The sequence below is a fragment of the Lichenostomus cassidix genome, chromosome 2 (genome assembly GCF_008360975.1).
Source record: "Lichenostomus cassidix isolate B80296 chromosome 2, HeHo_3.0, whole genome shotgun sequence".
NCBI classification, from domain to species: Eukaryota; Metazoa; Chordata; class Aves; order Passeriformes; family Meliphagidae; genus Lichenostomus; species Lichenostomus cassidix.
Window position 1 is genome coordinate 24,137,027 of NC_139482.1, and position 17,158 is coordinate 24,154,184.

Consider the following 17,158-nt stretch of genomic DNA (forward strand, 5'->3'; position numbering starts at 1 on the left):
AGTGTACAGTGCAGAAGAAAATTTCTTTTGATGAAAATGTTAACTTTTAAATTAGAAATTAATTAACAAACCTGCTTTTTTTCTGACAGAATGCAATGATTCTTATGAATGTCTACTGCAATAAAATAATGAAGCCCATTGATGGCTCCTGCTGCCAGCCTCAGCCTCCTCTCACTCTGATACAGAAGATAGCTTTCTGTTTCTTTACTTTGTCCATTATTGGATATTTAATTATCAGCTTAATTCATCGGAATAATTATCGGAAGAACAAATCATGCACTGATTTGGAAAGTGGAGAGGAGAAGAAGCCTGCCATCAGCACACCTAATGTTTCTACTTTGGAGATGCTCTTACACTGCTTTTGCAAACTTGGTCTAATCATGACCTATTTTTATCTATGTGACCGAGCAGACCTTTTCATGAAGGAAAATAAATTTTACACACATTCATCTTTCTTCATACCAATCGTCTATATCTTGGTTTTGGGGGTATTTTACACTGAAAACACCAAAGAGGTAATGATCACCTTGACATCCCTATTAAAATGTTTTTTCCCAATTTGTATGTAAAATAACCAATTGCTAAGTATTCAAAGTTAATTTTCCAATGTCAGTATAACTCATCTGCAAAAATGCCCTCTCAAACAGTATAACGTTTGCATAGAATTAGATGCAAAGGCTTTTTGAAGCCATATGGATGTGACCACTTCAGTCATTCTCACTCTTTCAAACTGGAATTGGTCAGAGCTCAGCTAAGAGAGTGTAGATCATGATAAATCTGTGTCCACTAGACAAGACCTTTACAGCTGAGACCCATTTACCCGTAAAGTGGTTTATTGTTTTGAACTTTTTCTCATCATTTTGTAGATGTTCGTTGTTCTTTTTGGAATAGCAACACTCTTGTTTTGTTTTGCATTAGACTAAAGTGTTAAATAGAGAGCAGACTGATGAATGGAAGGGCTGGATGCAACTTGTTATTTTGATTTATCATATCTCTGGAGCAAGCACTGTAAGTGATTTAAATTTTTTTTTTCTTTTTTTTTTTTTTAGTGGGAATGCAATTTGGGTATGTTATTTCAAAAGAAAGGTGGTGTAAATGGGTATTAGAACTAAATAGAATGAATAAGCAATGCTATTTTTTCAGAAGTTTTAAACATGGTATTAGCAGTTAATTTTTCAAAGTGTGGATTTGATTGATGAAAACATTATATACATTACTTGACCAGTGAAAAAAAAGTATTTGTTTCCTTTGTGTAGAATATTACATGATCTTATTTTTAAATGCTAGGAGCTTGAAACTGCTGAAGGTGAGCTTTCAAAGAGCCCTTCTTAAGTCTTTCATAACTAGTAATAGAATATGGAAAGTGTAGAGCAATAAATAGAATAAATTGATTATCACATCAGAGGTTAGGACACCAAAAGAGCTTAGCAAGAAACAGGGAAATGTACCATAGTCTTTCTTTTCTTTGTTAAATCTGATTTATTGCAATGCAGAAATAGCATAAAACAGGGGGGAAAGGAAAGCCAAAAACATTTACATGGTGATTTATAAAAGGTACTTTATTTTTCTCAACAGTTTTTGCCTGTATACATGCACATTCGGGTTCTGGTTGCTGCATATCTGTTTCAAACAGGTTATGGGCACTTCTCATATTTTTGGATAAAAGGGGACTTTGGTGTATACAGAGTGTGTCAGGTAAGAATATCTGCCTACTATTTTTATAAATAAATTTGTTCAGATAGCAAAATATCCATAATACATACTTACCCTCTAAATAATGTGATATCAGATCACTTAACCAAGGTTTAAACAATAAAAATGCCTGTTGCATCTATGTAATCTGATCTGTTCAATCAGTAGTGTTTATCTAATACTAACCTAAACATATAAATGATACTTGCAAGTATGCAAGTATGCAAGTAATGCAAGTATGTACACTCTAAAATATCAAGACAAATATTTTGTGATAAATAGAAATGGAGTTTCCATTGTAGCAGCAATTTATAATATATAGCACTACATAAGTAATGAGCCAGGCAGGCTTCCAAAGATAGTGTATTGGAGCTTACATCAATTAATAAAGAAAAATAATTTTCACACTGTAACATTACTGGAGAACATACCTGGTTTTGTGGCTTCCCTCACAGGTTTTGCAGCATGTGCTGTAGTAGTTTAAATTTTTTTTCTTGTGTGTGTCTTTTGTTGCTGCTAAATCTCACATTGTCCTGTAACTCAGTCATTGTGCTTATTAAACATATTGTTTACAGCCTAATCGCAGCACTAGTAATGGCATTACCCTGGCATTAATTGAGCTAGCCTAGGTAGCTGTGGGGCACGAGAAAACAGAAACATTAACAGCATCCAGCAACCAGAATACTTGGTCCCCAGCCTGGAAAATAGTCAGTCCTGGTTAACCTTATTTTCATTGCAGTCTCTACCCAAGCAGGCCAGGGTAGGACAGGCCCAGAACCACATAATCAGCCTTCAGTCTTACATTGCTCTGGTGATGTTCCCTGTACTGCTTTATCCGTGTTTCAACTGAGATACAGTCATCCTGTGAGGAGTAAAATACACAGATATTTTTGTGTAGTGCTGAAGGAACATGCCCTCATTTCTCTCAGTTTATATATCCTCTGTCTTCTCTCCTCTGACACTCCCCAGGTTTTATTTCGTCTCAATTTCTTGGTTGTGGTACTGTGCATAGTGATGGACCGTCCTTACCAGTTCTACTACTTTGTGCCATTAGTCACTGTCTGGTTTATGATCATTTATGCCACCTTAGCTGTATGGCCTCAGATTGTCCAGAAGAAAGCAAATGGTAAGATTTTTTTTTTCTTTCTGTTATAAAATATTTGCATGTTACTAAAATGATAATGATACAAAACCAGCATTGTTAGTAGATCTCAGTTTCTTTGTTAGTCAAAATATGTTAAACAGCTGCTCACAGAAATACAATTTGTCATAGATGAATTAGGTATTTGAAAAATGCAACAGCTGATAACTAAACTCTGCCTGTGGTTACAGTCAGATTAGAATACTTTTAATAGGTTTTGATCATTAGAAATGTGTTTTACCAAGAATTGTGATATTACTGAATGGAAATGAAAACCATAGGTTGCATTGTCTGTGCTTGCTGAAACAGTGTCTGTTGTGTGCTCATGGGTACAGTGTGAGCAGGGAGTGTTTAGACTTTCCCATTCTGTGTTGCCAATGTGTCTGTCCATCTTGAGCACCAATTCTGCCTTAGCTGGCCAAACAAGAACATGGGCCTTGCTATCCTAGTATCTTAGATTAAGGGAGCTATCAGAAGTATGTCTTTTGATATAAATATTTTAAATAAAAACTGAAGTGAAATCCCAGTTTATTTTTTGCATTGCAGTTCATTGAAAAGCTGTAAAGCATGTGGTAAATGCTCATTATTTAATTCACCTAAATTAAAACCTTTAAAGCCTTAAATCCTCATTCCCTATTGATGGAGGAATATCCCCATTTTATAGCCTGCAGATAGGACAATGAAATATAGCAAATATATACTAGGAATAGATGCTGTAAAAGTACTCTTAAAGAGTAGTTTTACAAGGTATCTCAAAGGCACATATCTTCAATTTTGGGGTTTTTTTTCTACAAAGGCACTTCTCTTCCAGAAGCAAAGAAATTACTCTTTTGTGCTTCGGAGCAATACTGTACTGTGAAACTAGAAAATCTTTCAGTGACAACTTTCAGTGACCCTGTTTACAGCTGCCAGTATATATGGCAGGAGGGGCAGATGATCTCTGTTGCATTGATGAGGCTTTGGTAGAGCTTATCATCAATCGACACCTTTGAGGAGTAGTTTCTCAGGCTTGTTGTAACAAGATACTTGTCCATAATGACCTGCAGTTGAACTTTGGAGTAAAACTGGTATCCCAGAGTTTAATAATATTTGCTCTGTTTGTTTCACATGACAAAAGCTGGGCATTTTTACGTATATATTTATTCACATTCTCCTAGAATAAGGACTGCCTGTGCAGAGTGTTTGGGAAAGCAGAGGTTTTAAAATAGTGTTTCTGTTTGAACACCTAAACTCTCTTCTTTATGTATGTTGTCCCTGTCTTAGACATAAGCCTTAGTTTAGGCTTAATAGGTTGTTAATTGCTGTGAATTTTCATTTTAATGTCTTAAAGTAAAATTTAAGTGTAGATAGTGATAAAATATTGCTGGGAACATTTGAACATTTATTTATGAATGGATCTATTACAAAGCATAGCTACACTAAACAATTGGCAATTACTATTTAATGTGTCCTGGGGTTTGCTACTGAAAAATTAATGACAGTATAATGATTAATTTATTTCTTCCTCAGGGAACTGCCTATGGCACTTTGGTTTACTGCTGAAGCTGATTTTCTTGCTGACATGTATATATTTTCTGTCATATTCTCAGGTTTGTAAATCCTGGCTATATTTATCCTGAATGACCTAAGAGTATATTATTACCTGTGTCTACTTTTTAATGTGTTCATAACTTGTATATTTCTCCAGTATCATAAATACAGAAGACAAAAAAAGGAACCTTTTGATTTCTTTTCATATTTGTATTGGTGTGGGTGCTGGAAAACCCCACAATTTTATATCTTACTCATTGGTTTGTTGTGTTTGACATATTTTCAATTTACGTTTGAGAATGTAGTAAATACAAAGGCATATGCTTTGGTTTTGGGGTGAGGTTTTTGATGTGCTTAGAATTACTGGGTTTTGCCGGCATGATAATGAAGTTCTGTGTCTCTTAGAAATGTAGTTTTGGCTTTGATACCTCATCAAAAATTGGTTCTCAGGCTAAATTAGTGACTCTCTGCATGCTGTAAGTACAGCTGACAGAAGTCAGGGCATTTTGTCACTCCAGGATCTTACAGGGGGTTGTGTGGGTTTAATCCCTCACTGATTTTCAGCCTGTTGAACTGTAGTCTGCTGTCAGGTGTGTATTCCTTATCCCAGCCTGTCAGTGGATCTCTCTCTTTGAGCCAGCAGTACAAAATGGAAGGCATGCAATACCTTAAGGGGAGACAAAACTGTAACTCTCTCCCATGTGAAAAAAAATTCTGTTTTCTTTTCTTTTTTTCTTTATTTTGGGGGCAGGGGGGGAGGAAAAGGCTTCTAAAGAATCCTGTTATTTTTTTAATGCCCTGTAGCTAGTGAAATAAGGATAGAATAATATGAAACATGTTATTGATTTAAATTTAGTAAATACAGTTGACATAAGTGTTCATGCCTTTGCTATGTTTCTCTTTTGCAGGGTGCATTTGAGAAGATATTTTCATTTTGGCCACTGTCCAAGTGTTTTGAACTAAATGGGAATGTCTATGAATGGTGGTTTAGGTGGAAGCTGGATCGCTATGTATGTAATATTTGCATAAATTTATACTGATCTTTTAAGTGTATGTTTTAATTCGTGGGAAGAGGGAGGGTTTTTCTTTCCTCCAGAGAAAACAGGAGTTTGCCCTGGTGTGTTTAATAAAAGACTAAGCTGCACCCACTTTAGGTTCTGCAATTGTCTATCAAAGCCTTGCTTAAAAGATGGAGGTTTATTTATTTGTTTTTGGATTTAAAAAATGAAGTATCCTAGATCTGTCTTTCCTCAAAAATTTTACCATGAAAATTTAACACCTGTAGCATTTCAGGTTGTTGAAATACATGGAAAATTACTGTGCTAGCTTTCTTAATAATACCTTTTGAAAGTTATATCAATTAAGGATATATTTCTTTTAAGGTAACCTTCAAAATATTAAAATCAGGGTCTTGGCACCCCAAACAAGACTATTCTTGCACATATTTTTGAATGGTTTTCCAGTAGGAAAGTGCTTTCTTCCCAGTTACTGACCCTACAATGCAGGGAAATAGAACAGGGAGACATTGGTCTTTTTTTCTTTCCTTCTTGGCAAAGGTAGGTGGAGTTTCTAAGACAGAAGCATTTATGTGTTGAACTTGCCCTTAATGGGATCAATCACTCGTGTCTCCCCCTGGGCTCTCCAGGAGGTGAAGTCTGGCTTGCCCAGCGCTGTCATGCCTGGGGCTGCCCCAGCAGCAGCACACCCTGCCTGCAGTCCCACACTTGCAGCTTTGCTGCTGTGGGCAGTGTGGGTTGTGTGCTGCTGCTGAAGAGCAAAACACAAAATAAACACAGAGGACAAGCACTGCATGGACCTGAGACAGCCTCGTGTTGCCAGCTAGTGAGAACTTGGCATAAGATTGTAAAACACTCTTTTGAAGAATTGTGTCTGTGAGAGAGAGAAACACTTTTCCTGCTTCTTGAATGTTTTCACCTGCCAGCTTGGGAGAAAGCCAGACTTGTGGTTTTTCCCTGGAGAAAGCCTTTTTCAACACTGGTGTAGCTTGCAGAGGAGATATTAGGTACTTGAAAGCTTCTTGAGTTTTCATTGTCTTGTCTTTAATGCTCTCTGAAGCATTAGTAAAAGTTCTTTATTTGTATGTTTTGAGTGGAGTTAAAAATGCAGTTTATGACTACTTCTTAGAGAAAGTCTACTTTTGTTTGCTTTAGTAAATCTGGGAAAGGACCTTTTGAAACATAGCTTTAAGAATAGTTTATCTATTATAGATAGCATTTCTATTAAGAGTTTATACCTGAAGTACTTGTAAAAGCCATGAAATATTGCATTCTGTTTGTCTTTTACAGGTGGTTTTTCACGGGATGCTGTTTGCTTTTATTTATCTGGCATTGCAGAAAAGTCAGATGATATCAGAAGGAAAAGGAGATCCTCTTTTCTCCAACAGAGTTTCAAATGTTTTATTATTTATTTCAATTGTGTCTTTTTTAGTAAGTATCTATTATAACCTAGTATATTCAGGTTTGAAAATATCTGAAAAATAAGATTACTGAAGTTCTTGTTCAGTCAATATCGTTTATCTACAAACCTTAAAAAATCAAATCTTGATCTGGAGATATTTCAGCTGTGTTTTTCTGTACAGTCCTACCTATCTACTCATGAAAATATTTTTCTGTTCAGTCAGCTGTAGGTGAAAACTTTGTTACTCTTTCAGTTCATTGCAAAGCTTTAAAGAAAATGAGATCATAAAAATGATATGGTAGATAATACAGCTCTTATCTCCACACTTTTGCTTGTCTATTTTTGATGAAAAAAGTTATATTAGTAAGTATTCATCAGATAAGTATTCATCAGTTGCAAAGAAGAATTTGAGACAAACACAAAGCTTAAGTCACGTCATTTTTTTCTCTTAATGTTCATTGTCATGTTTCTCTTAGTTTTCATCTTAGTAAACCAGCTAATGGTAAAGCAGTTGAAAATATCATACCCTTGTATCATTTCTAAATGTTACATATAATTTCTGCACAGACTAATTTTTTAATATCTTTTAGACCTACTCTATTTGGGCTAGTAGCTGTAAGAACAAGACAGAGTGCAATGAGCTACATCCTTCTGTTTCTGTGGTGCAGGTAATTATTAGTGCTTTTCAGCACAGTGATAGTATCTAGTCAGTTCTTATTAAGGCTTCTGAAAAATTTGTTTTTAAATATATTTGTGCTTTAGCATGGAATGTCAGATACTGAGCTTCATTCTCATGTCTGAAAGTGAAAAAGAGTTTAACAACATTGGTCAGCTTTCCATTGCCTTTAAGCACTGAAATTGCACACTGTGATTGTGCTTTTGATTTATCTGGATGCCTTTAGTGTAGGTTTCATATGTACCATTTAGGTCCAAATCCAACTTTTGACTATTTGCATAGCAGTGGAAAAGAAGAAAGCTATGGAAGAGAAGAAAGGTGCAGAAATGCATGAGTTTTTGGGAGGTATTAGTGTAGAAAGCAACCTCTGGGACCCTTTAGTCACTTTTCAGCAGAGAAGAGCTGGGCCACGGGGCCATGCATGTGGTTTTCTTAAATTTAGATTTTCCCCTTCCTGTGTTCCCTGCCCTACTAGACCACAGCTGTTTCATTCTGTGCCCTGTTTCTTTTCTCAATAATTCCTGCTCTCTTGAGGGGCAGCATGTGGGACTTAGGTTTTTGATATTAATTTGTCCATCTTGACATCCTCTCTTTAAATATTGAGGGTTAATTCAGATTTGTGGCCACCTTCGTTTGGTATAACATGTTTTGTGACCTAGTAAGCATCTAGTAACACCTGTCAGCATCAAGGCCATGATTCTATTGGAGATGTGTGACCTGCTATGCTGTAAGGATGTGTGTAAAATATTTTTCATTTCAATACCTACTTTATTAAGTATAAACTTAATTTTTGTTTCGTTTATATTTTTATTAGCTTTTAAAGAAATTCTAATGCATGATGCACTTCACTTAGTGAAAATGGGTACACCTTGTCATTCACAGTCACTTTTTTTGTTTTACTTTAAAAAAAAAAAAGATTTTAGCTTTCATCCTCATCAGGAACATTCCTGGATATGTCCGATCTGTGTACAGCTCATTCTTCGCCTGGTTTGGCAAAATTTCTTTAGAGGTAAGTAGAATGAGCGGAAGTACAGTGAATTAAAACTTAGGACTGTAAGGTGGTGTTCTTGTCTAGATTGGAGTATAACCCATAAATAAAGAAAATATTTATTGGCTTACTAAATACCATGCTGTCGTGTATGACCTCTTTTGGTATTATAGCTTTTGTTACATTTAAAAATCATGTCTGAAATAGCAGTCTCACAGTACCAACCTCAATTCTTGTGCTGTTTTAGGGGACAGGGTGATTTAAGATTGTTAGAGTGGGGATTAAATGCTGCAGTATGCTATGAGGGGTTTGTGTAGTTGGAAGATAAAAATTTAGGCCAGTTGAAGAATTAGCATGAATTGTACTTAATAGTGTAAGTACACTTATAAATGTATTTGCCCTTGAATGCTTTTTGTGACTAATGAAGAAATGTAACATTACAAATAAACCCCTTCTTAATGCAAATGTCACCTTGTTCCACTGAGTGTATATTTTGAAACAGCAGGAATTATCTTGCTTCCCATTTTATTTGCTGTTTAGTGATACTAAATGTGAAATGTTATTGTATTACTAAAATATATTTATAGGAGAAGCTCAGTGCAATGCAGTGTATATGGAGCCCAGGATTTTGTGGGTTCTTTAAAGGATCACATTTCGCTCTTCCAGTTCCTGGTGAACTTTAGGTGCTGAGCAACTCCAGGGAGCTGTGCATTCATTGGCAGTTGAAGCATTCTCTCTTATTGCAGGCATGTCAGTTCAGACCCTCACCAGAGAGACAGTAACTGAGGGAGGCAGATTCTTCCTGGCTCTGATAGAATGTATCCAATGCTCCCCTGAGCCGTACTTGGTTAAGGGCCAAGAAAACCCATTTCACTGTGTGTTTTAACAAGCTCATAGTTTTGTTTTGTAGCAAAGATATGTGGAAAACAGCTTCTAACTTAAGCAGAAGTGTGTCAGTTGATGCAATAGTAATAATTATATGGTTTTGCATAAGTTAAAATATTTACATATATAAGTATTGTTAAACACATTCTTTCTTTCTTTTAGCTTTTCATTTGCCAATACCATATTTGGCTGGCAGCAGACACAAAGGGGATCTTGGTGCTCATTCCTGGATATCCAATGTTTAATGTTCTTGTCAGCACTTTTATATTTGTGTGCGTGGCACATGAGATTTCTCAGATCACTAACGATCTAGCACAGATTGTGGTTCCTAAAGATAACTCAACTCTGCTGAAAAGGTTGCTATGCATAGCTGGATTTTTTTCTGGACTACACTTCTTCTCAGCAATGCAAGATCAGTCAAGGCATTAACTTGGAAACTTTCTTCAGGTTTACTTTGTGTCTGCCTGAACAAAAATTCTCAACTGGAGGTACAAGAAGACATTTAAATTAAGCGTGTGGAAAATGTATATAGTGGAAATGTACATATTTTGTGTGGAAATAGCCTTCTCAAGTAATCTGAGAAACAAGAGTGCACTGTACAGAATTGCATGTGAAAACAAGTCTTTTCTACTGGATGTTTGTTTCTGTTTACATATCTGTTGAAACAAGACATGAAGAAGTGCAGTGGTTGAGCAATATCATGGGCATATCACAGAATTCAGCTGGCACTGGGTGAGCTGATGCCAAGGCTGTTCTGAGCATCCTTCTGGGCAAGGAACAAACCGAGCACACCTGGGAGCCTTTGGAACACCACTGGAGCTGATACAGTGAAACCAGGGCATTTCTTGGAACAAAGTGGAATTTGCTGGTTAGAAATTAGTGGTTTGGGTGGAAATAGTAGTACATGTCATATGAAACCCTTTATATGTGGAAATAAAAAGTAATCATCAATTCAGTGATTGAAGATTATATACAAGTTTACATAATATTTTATGAGGGTTTTTTTTAGAAATTTAGGATGTGTTCAGCAAATACGGTGAATTCTGAGATGAAATTTTTTATAAAGAAAATTTGGGGTTTTTTCCTAAAATTGTTTCTTTTTCATAAGTTTTCCACTAACTCATTTAACTATGTGTAGTTCTGTCTACAACCCCAGTGAACAAATGGATGAATAATTTTCAGAGACTCAGTTGAAGATAAAAAATTTTTAGAAGACCCTCCAACCATTTCCAGTCATATGGAACCCCATCATATCCACTCCATCAGACCTTAGGGGAACGGTGAACCCATCCCTGAGTTTGTAGGTGACCTTGAATTAGGTCACATTAGGGAACTGGTGCCATATTCTATGCTGTAAAAATATTTTCATTTAAAAGGATATAAATCAGTCTGTTGGTATCATGAGGAGGAGGGAGTCAGTGGTCATCTTTGATGCATGCAGATGGCTGAGTCTCAGAATTACAAGTGAAATGAGATTTGAGCTGTTTGGAGAAAACTTTTTTCCCATCCTTTTCAGCAGTGCTCAATCCTTATTATTTTTTCCTTTAGTAAAAACCCTATAATTGAAAGAAATAGTCCTGTGTGGCAGTGACAAGCTGTTGTTTACATTCTACTTATCGGTGAAGTTGTGGACATTTCTTGATTGATTGTGGGTTTGGTTCAAGTGATAGTTTGACCTCTAGTTGCTTTTTCATTTTATTCTCCTGATTATTTGTTAGCAGTCAAAAACATGAGCACAATATTGTTTTCCAAGCCTATGTGCAATTATGTATGATTATAAACAACATGAATCCTAATTTGTACCACATATACTGTCACCATGCATGGTTTTGGTCTTATCCCAGGTAAAACACTGAATTCAATCTTGCAGCCAGGAATGAGTGCAAAACAAATTTGTGAAAATAATGGTGGCTTGTTGTTGTTTTTTTTGGGATCTTTTTCTTGTGGTGGAGAACAGTTACTTTTAAAGAGTGAGCAGTCATTCATCATAAAAAACAAAAAAATAAGTAATTCACTTGCCCCACATTCAATAGTTTTACTAAGCCTGCCAGCTGTTAGCAAGATACTGGAAAGATACTCAGCTGTTTGTCCTGTGTGCATATTACTTCCAATGCTTGGGAATTTCACCTCCTCGATCAATACATTTTAGTGACTGAAGGCAGGGGTGTAGGTGGACACCGTAGTGAGGGAGAGCAAGCATAACCTTCATCTATGCCAGTATTATGAGCAACAGGGAACTGTGAGCTTGAGGGATAATTTTTGTTTTGTTCTTCACAACTTAAGTATTGTAGATATAATTCTATTTATCTGTTGTACAGACTTGGTTAAAAGATTTATTTTTAATGTTTGAAATAATGCACTTGTTTACTATTACTGTATGTGGGATAAATATATTTTCTTTTCAGGTTATGTAAAAATATGAAGTAATTTAAACATTAAATAAATGTGCTGTGGATACTTATTTTTGTAATGAGAGCAACATCATTTAAGTAACAACTTTCTATTGCTTGACTGTAGGTGTGCTGCAGTTCACTGTATCACAAACGATGGCGGATGCAATGCAGTGAATCACAGTCCCTGCCCTGATGAAATTACAGCTCCAGCAGCCAAAGCCAGCCCAGAGCTCGGGGGCCCTCAGCAGAGCTCTGCAGCAGAGGCCTTGGATACTTAGCCCTGCCAGGAACTCTGCAGCAGAGATCCGCAGGAAAGCAGAGGAACTGACTCGGCTTTTCTTTGGTCTGGCAACAGCAAGAAACCAAACCCATCTTTTAAGATTTGCATGAGTTGAGGAATTTAGATTTTACTTGAGCTACTTCAGTCCCACTCTCAACAGAAGAGGCTCCTTAAGCAAAGGAAGTATCAATCTCTTTAATCTTGTGACCAGTGACAAGATGCAACGGAATGGCCTAAAGTTGTGTCAGGAGGTTCAGGCTGGATATCAGGAAAAGGCTCTCCACCCAGAGAACAGGCTTCCCAGGGCAGTGGTCACAGCACCAAGCCTGTCAGAGTTCAAGAAGTGTTTGGATACAGGGTGTGACTCTTGGGGATGGTGCTGTGCAGGGCTGGGATTTGGACTCGATGATCTTGATGGGTCCCTTCCAACTCAGCTTATTCTGAGATTCTGTGATCCCCAAAGCTCCTGATTTTATAATCAGGGAGATACATAGTTCAGGTGCCCACATTAGATATGAAGTGCTGCAAATCCTCTCCATCCTTTCCAGTTAGGACATGTATTTACGCATTGCCCCCAGTTAAACAAATCCTGCACAATCAGCTCCGCCCCAGTTCTCAAACCCTGCCCATGCAGAATTGTGTCTGTAACACTACAGCTGCAACAATGTTGAGGCACCCTTTTGTAAAATAACCAGGCAACAACTTCACTACTTTGCGTTTTCCTATTTATTAGAGTATACATTTTGTATATGTACAAAGACAGCTGTAGGGCTTTCTACTTAGTTTGGCTGCAACTTAATACAATATCAATTCATATTGCCATCATACAATGTTAAAAGAGGCTGTGAATTTACAGTCTTAATTATTACTAATTCTTTAGCCATTAAGTGTCTTTAACCAGCTTTATAAATCTATGCTTTCAGAGTAATTGTTTTAATAAGTAAAAATAAATAATTTGTTATTAAACTTACCTCATTCATAAAACCGCTTTCATTCATAAAACAGTTCAGGTATTCTTAATACCCGAGTGACCTACATCATTAGATTCTTTCCAAAATAGGTGGAGCCTCCACTGCTACAAACTGATTCTTTAGGCATGTATGTAACAGTTTATTTCCTTAAATATATTGGCACTGTTACATTAATAGAAATAAGGTGGAAGCAGCTCAACTGGTAGATCCATTGATTGTCATGTCATCCTGGAGTTATCAGAAACTGTTATTATGATCCAAACCCAGTATTATTTACAAAGTTTAGTCTTACATTGCATTAAAAATCATTATTTAAAATCCATTCCATTCATTTCGGTTTCGAAACACTGACACCTGATACATTTGAAAATAGCAGTATAAAGTAATAGAAGCCAAATGCTGATTGTACTTGAATTTTTTTACAGCTTGGGTCAAAGAGGTAAATGTTTAATTTACTATAAACCTCCGTGCAGTTTTGTAACTCACTTTTCACTGATAACCATCCAAGCTGCTGAAAAGGGGGGCTGTCTCTGAGGAGGCTGATTGACTGGTGAGGTCTCTTCCCTGGTATCTTTTGGATGAGGTAGAAAGGCGTGATGGATGCCCCTTGAAAAGTGAGTAGGAATGGCTCTTTATTCCAGCTGTTCCAGAAACTGCCTTTAATTTTTCAACTTGGATGCCTATAGCTCGAGCTACCTCTCCTTGTCTAACCACCACCAGCAGGATTTGCTGCCACGGCCTGTGGGCTGTGCTGAGCATGCAGGGCAGCTTTGCAAACTGACGCCGAAGGTTTGACAATATACAAGTAGGTACCACGTACTGAGCACTGCTTATATATTTTGCTGCCATAGTTATAATACTTGTTCCACGAAATTTGTCTAAAAAGCAGCTCAGGATTGTTCTATCTGCTGAGATCATGCATTCAGGTCCGAGCCTACAAACACATCATTGTTTGCCTAAAAATTAATGTAAATTAAGGTTCTGTGTTTTGACAGAACAGGGTCATAACTGTAAAAAGAAAAAAAACCAAAAATGAAAACAAACCAAAACACACTAAAACCAAGAGCAACTACTTTGGTCTTTTTACAAAATGACCTCATCTTACAGATTCCTTTTATCCTCATTCTTAAATCCCAAAATTACTTAAATTTCTCTTAGCAGAGACTTCAGGAACCTCAGCTAAGGAAATGCAGCCAGCATTTAGCAATTTTAAAGCAGACGCAGTTTTCTGCTTACAATGCAATGTCCTGATGAACATACAGCTTCTGAAAGAGAAAATATTGCAGAGAAAAAGACAAAGCGTAAGTGTCAGCTTAAAACAGTACAATGCTTTGAGGTAAAACCCCAAGAACTGTTGGTGTCAGCTGTTACAGCTGAAGTCCTGTGTTATGCTGTATTTGAAGATTTAAATAAGTATCAGAAATTAATTTAAAATCTTGGGAAAAGTGTCAGGAGCTGAATTGTCTATTGAGAAATATGGAAAACCCAGTTCAGATCCTTTTAGTAAAGTCTGTATTATTAAGCTTTCAGCTGCATGGACAAATGCCTCTCAAAGAAACTACCTCTCAGCAAAGTATGACTTTAATTAAGCCCTTTTCAAAATGTGAAAATACAATCTGTGGTTTATTGGATACCTAGTTCTTCTGCAACAGTTTGTGCTCCAAAAAGAAAAATAATATGGAGGATATAAAAAATAAACAGCATATTGGGAATATCACAAAAAAAATTTTAGAGAGTGTTTTTAAAGAGTTAGTCCCTGAACACTGTAACAAAATTAACCCTTGTTCATTTGCAGACATTAATTTTTGCCTACAATAGTTTGTAATAGTTTCTTCCAACATAACCAGATGAATGAATGGACAGATTTTAAATGTTTTATTGCTTACAAGTTTTCAAATAGCATAAATATCTGGTAAAAGAACAGAAATCCGATTTTCATCATGTGTAGTTTTAGTCATTTTCTTTGGGGGTTATTTATTTATTTTTTAAAAATAACTTTGCTTATTATATTTGAAAATCTCTAAAAAATTAATACCTAATATATGTGCAATACTATTTCTGAACCTCATCATGTTGCACAGGTTTTCATGCTTGTACACTACTGCTTTTCCTGTGCAAATGTCAGGCAATTATATCATCCCATTGAACAGCCTGAAATCCTTTGAATCTCTGAAGTTTTGATTTCCCTGTTAAAACTTTCAGGAGAGATCACAAGACAGAATAAAGCTTGATATTTATTAATACATATATATATATACACACATATATATATATATATACACACATATATACATATATATATATATGTATATATATACATTAAAGATTACTTTCTGAATGTAACAAATATAAAAAGTTATCAGTGTTTACAAATTGTCAAAAATGTCCAAAGTACAAAAGGATACAGTACATCAGTTATATGGAAGTGATTGTACTCCTGGCACTGAAAGCATCATAATATGTGGGCATGCACAATATACACCAGAAAAACTCATGCATCGACCAGAACAAATAAGGAAGTGAGACAATCTGTTGCCTTCTTTGATTATAAATTCATTGCTTCTGTTAGTTTTCTTTCCTCAGGAATACCATTTACCTGCAAATAGATGAGAATTTATATAATCCATCAGTGGCACATGATTCTTGAACAATACTGAACTGTCAAGTGTGAGCACAGCACATAAATAGTATTTATTATTCCTTTATCGACAACCACATTGGAGAAACACTACAAGTACAACCTGCATCAAAAGACAACATATACATGACAAAGCATTCTTCTGGGAAGGGAGAGGGCTGGGAAGAGATTGCTTAACTGGGAATTTATCTTTCTATTTGGGATCTAACAGACTTCATAGGGAGGCTGAGGCACAAAACAGAAAAGGTAGTATATGGTGTACATGCAGTATTTAGTCTTTCACATTACAGGAATACCCTATAAGATTTTTCATATAGGCACCTTAATAGGTCCTTGTGAATTCTGCCTACTGACAGAGAGACAATTATAAAACTTAATGTATAATTTGATATTGGAGACCAGTAGCAATTTTCATCAGTGTAATACAAACATTAGATGTGAGTGGTCACCTTTCACACAATTCTTTCCCAATTAACTTTGTGAAATAGTCAAGCATTATGTCAGCTATTAAATCTGCCTTTTTATATAAGGTTGAAATAAAACCATTCCTTACAGGGGATTCAGATAGTTCCTGAAGTGGACAGCAGTTACAATCCAGGGTCTGCTCTTCAAATTACTAAATATGATCTACTGAAGATTTAAAATAGAAATTTCTTATTCATAGCTGTGACTGATAGTACGTTAAATTCCCTGAGTATATAACTGGGAATTTTCTATAGGAAAGTAAGAAAATTTAACAATTAATGTCTCGTTCTATAGTTTTTTTGGCCTCAGGTCTTCTGTTTCTCTAAGTTTCTTACTTAAACAGATCAATAAAATTGATTGCTAAGTTTGTACTCATGCTACTAAAAACTCTTAGTAGTGCCTGAATTTTAAACTTATGATTTATTTTAAATCATAACTTTCTAAAAATTTAACATTCTGGAAACAGGAGTTATAGATGTCCTTTCAGAAAAGCTGCAGGAGGCACATGCCATCATGTCATGGAAGGGCTTGCAGGGTCACCTGGATATCTGAGTGTCATTATAAACTAAGGGAAGAAGAGGAAACACTCTCTGTCCCAAATACATTCCACCACAGACCCCCCTGGATTTCTGAGAGCTTGTCACAGGCAGCGATGAATATGAAAGAACAGTTCTATTCTACAAAAATAATGTACTACATAAAATACAGACATAGGAGGATTTTTAAGATCTTATTTTAGGGCAGTTTTTCAGTGCAACTCAGAAGTGACAAACCTGTGATAGTTTGTATTTCATACCTTTGCAAAAACTGCCTCTGCTGTCACTGTACAGTGTTACCAGGTGATTTTGCATCTTATTTGCTGCAAGACAGACTGGAATTCTTGTAATACAGTCATAGTAGAAGAGCAGCACTGTATGACACTTTTATTCTGCCCTCTAAATGCCTGCAGTAGTGAGTGTGAAGAGCTGTGCTAAATGTCAACCCAAACCAGTGCTGGAGGCTCTGGATCAAGGCTCTGACTGCCAGGCCATCCACCATTTCCAGCATATGTACAATGAAGCACACAAATAGCAAAGCTACC

The 17,158-nt window shown here is 36.2% G+C and overlaps 2 protein-coding genes across 13 annotated transcripts in view; one reads left to right on the top strand and one right to left on the bottom strand.

Moving 5' to 3' along the window:
• CASD1 (CAS1 domain sialic acid O acetyltransferase 1) overlaps positions 1-11,791 on the top strand; it is a 28,816-nt gene extending 17,025 nt beyond the window's left edge. For both annotated transcript variants that reach the window (XM_085050739.1, XM_085050740.1), the window contains 10 exons: positions 90-515; positions 919-1,008; positions 1,576-1,695; positions 2,662-2,818; positions 4,343-4,422; positions 5,272-5,373; positions 6,670-6,810; positions 7,372-7,449; positions 8,374-8,466; positions 9,493-11,791. In XM_085050739.1, coding sequence (XP_084906865.1) covers positions 90-515; positions 919-1,008; positions 1,576-1,695; positions 2,662-2,818; positions 4,343-4,422; positions 5,272-5,373; positions 6,670-6,810; positions 7,372-7,449; positions 8,374-8,466; positions 9,493-9,759 — 1,554 coding nt within the window. In that variant the 3' untranslated portion in view covers positions 9,760-11,791. The remainder of the gene's footprint in view (positions 1-89; positions 516-918; positions 1,009-1,575; positions 1,696-2,661; positions 2,819-4,342; positions 4,423-5,271; positions 5,374-6,669; positions 6,811-7,371; positions 7,450-8,373; positions 8,467-9,492) is intronic.
• A 923-nt stretch (positions 11,792-12,714) lies between these two features.
• The window catches only part of SGCE (sarcoglycan epsilon), a 34,829-nt gene continuing 30,385 nt past the window's right edge, over positions 12,715-17,158 (bottom strand). For 9 of the 11 annotated variants that reach the window (XM_085050747.1, XM_085050745.1, XM_085050751.1 and 6 more), the window contains one exon: positions 12,715-15,570. In XM_085050747.1, the coding sequence (XP_084906873.1) occupies positions 15,520-15,570 (51 nt within the window). In that variant the 3' untranslated portion in view covers positions 12,715-15,519. The remainder of the gene's footprint in view (positions 15,571-17,158) is intronic. The other 2 variants (XM_085050746.1, XM_085050744.1) reach the window with 1 other exon arrangement.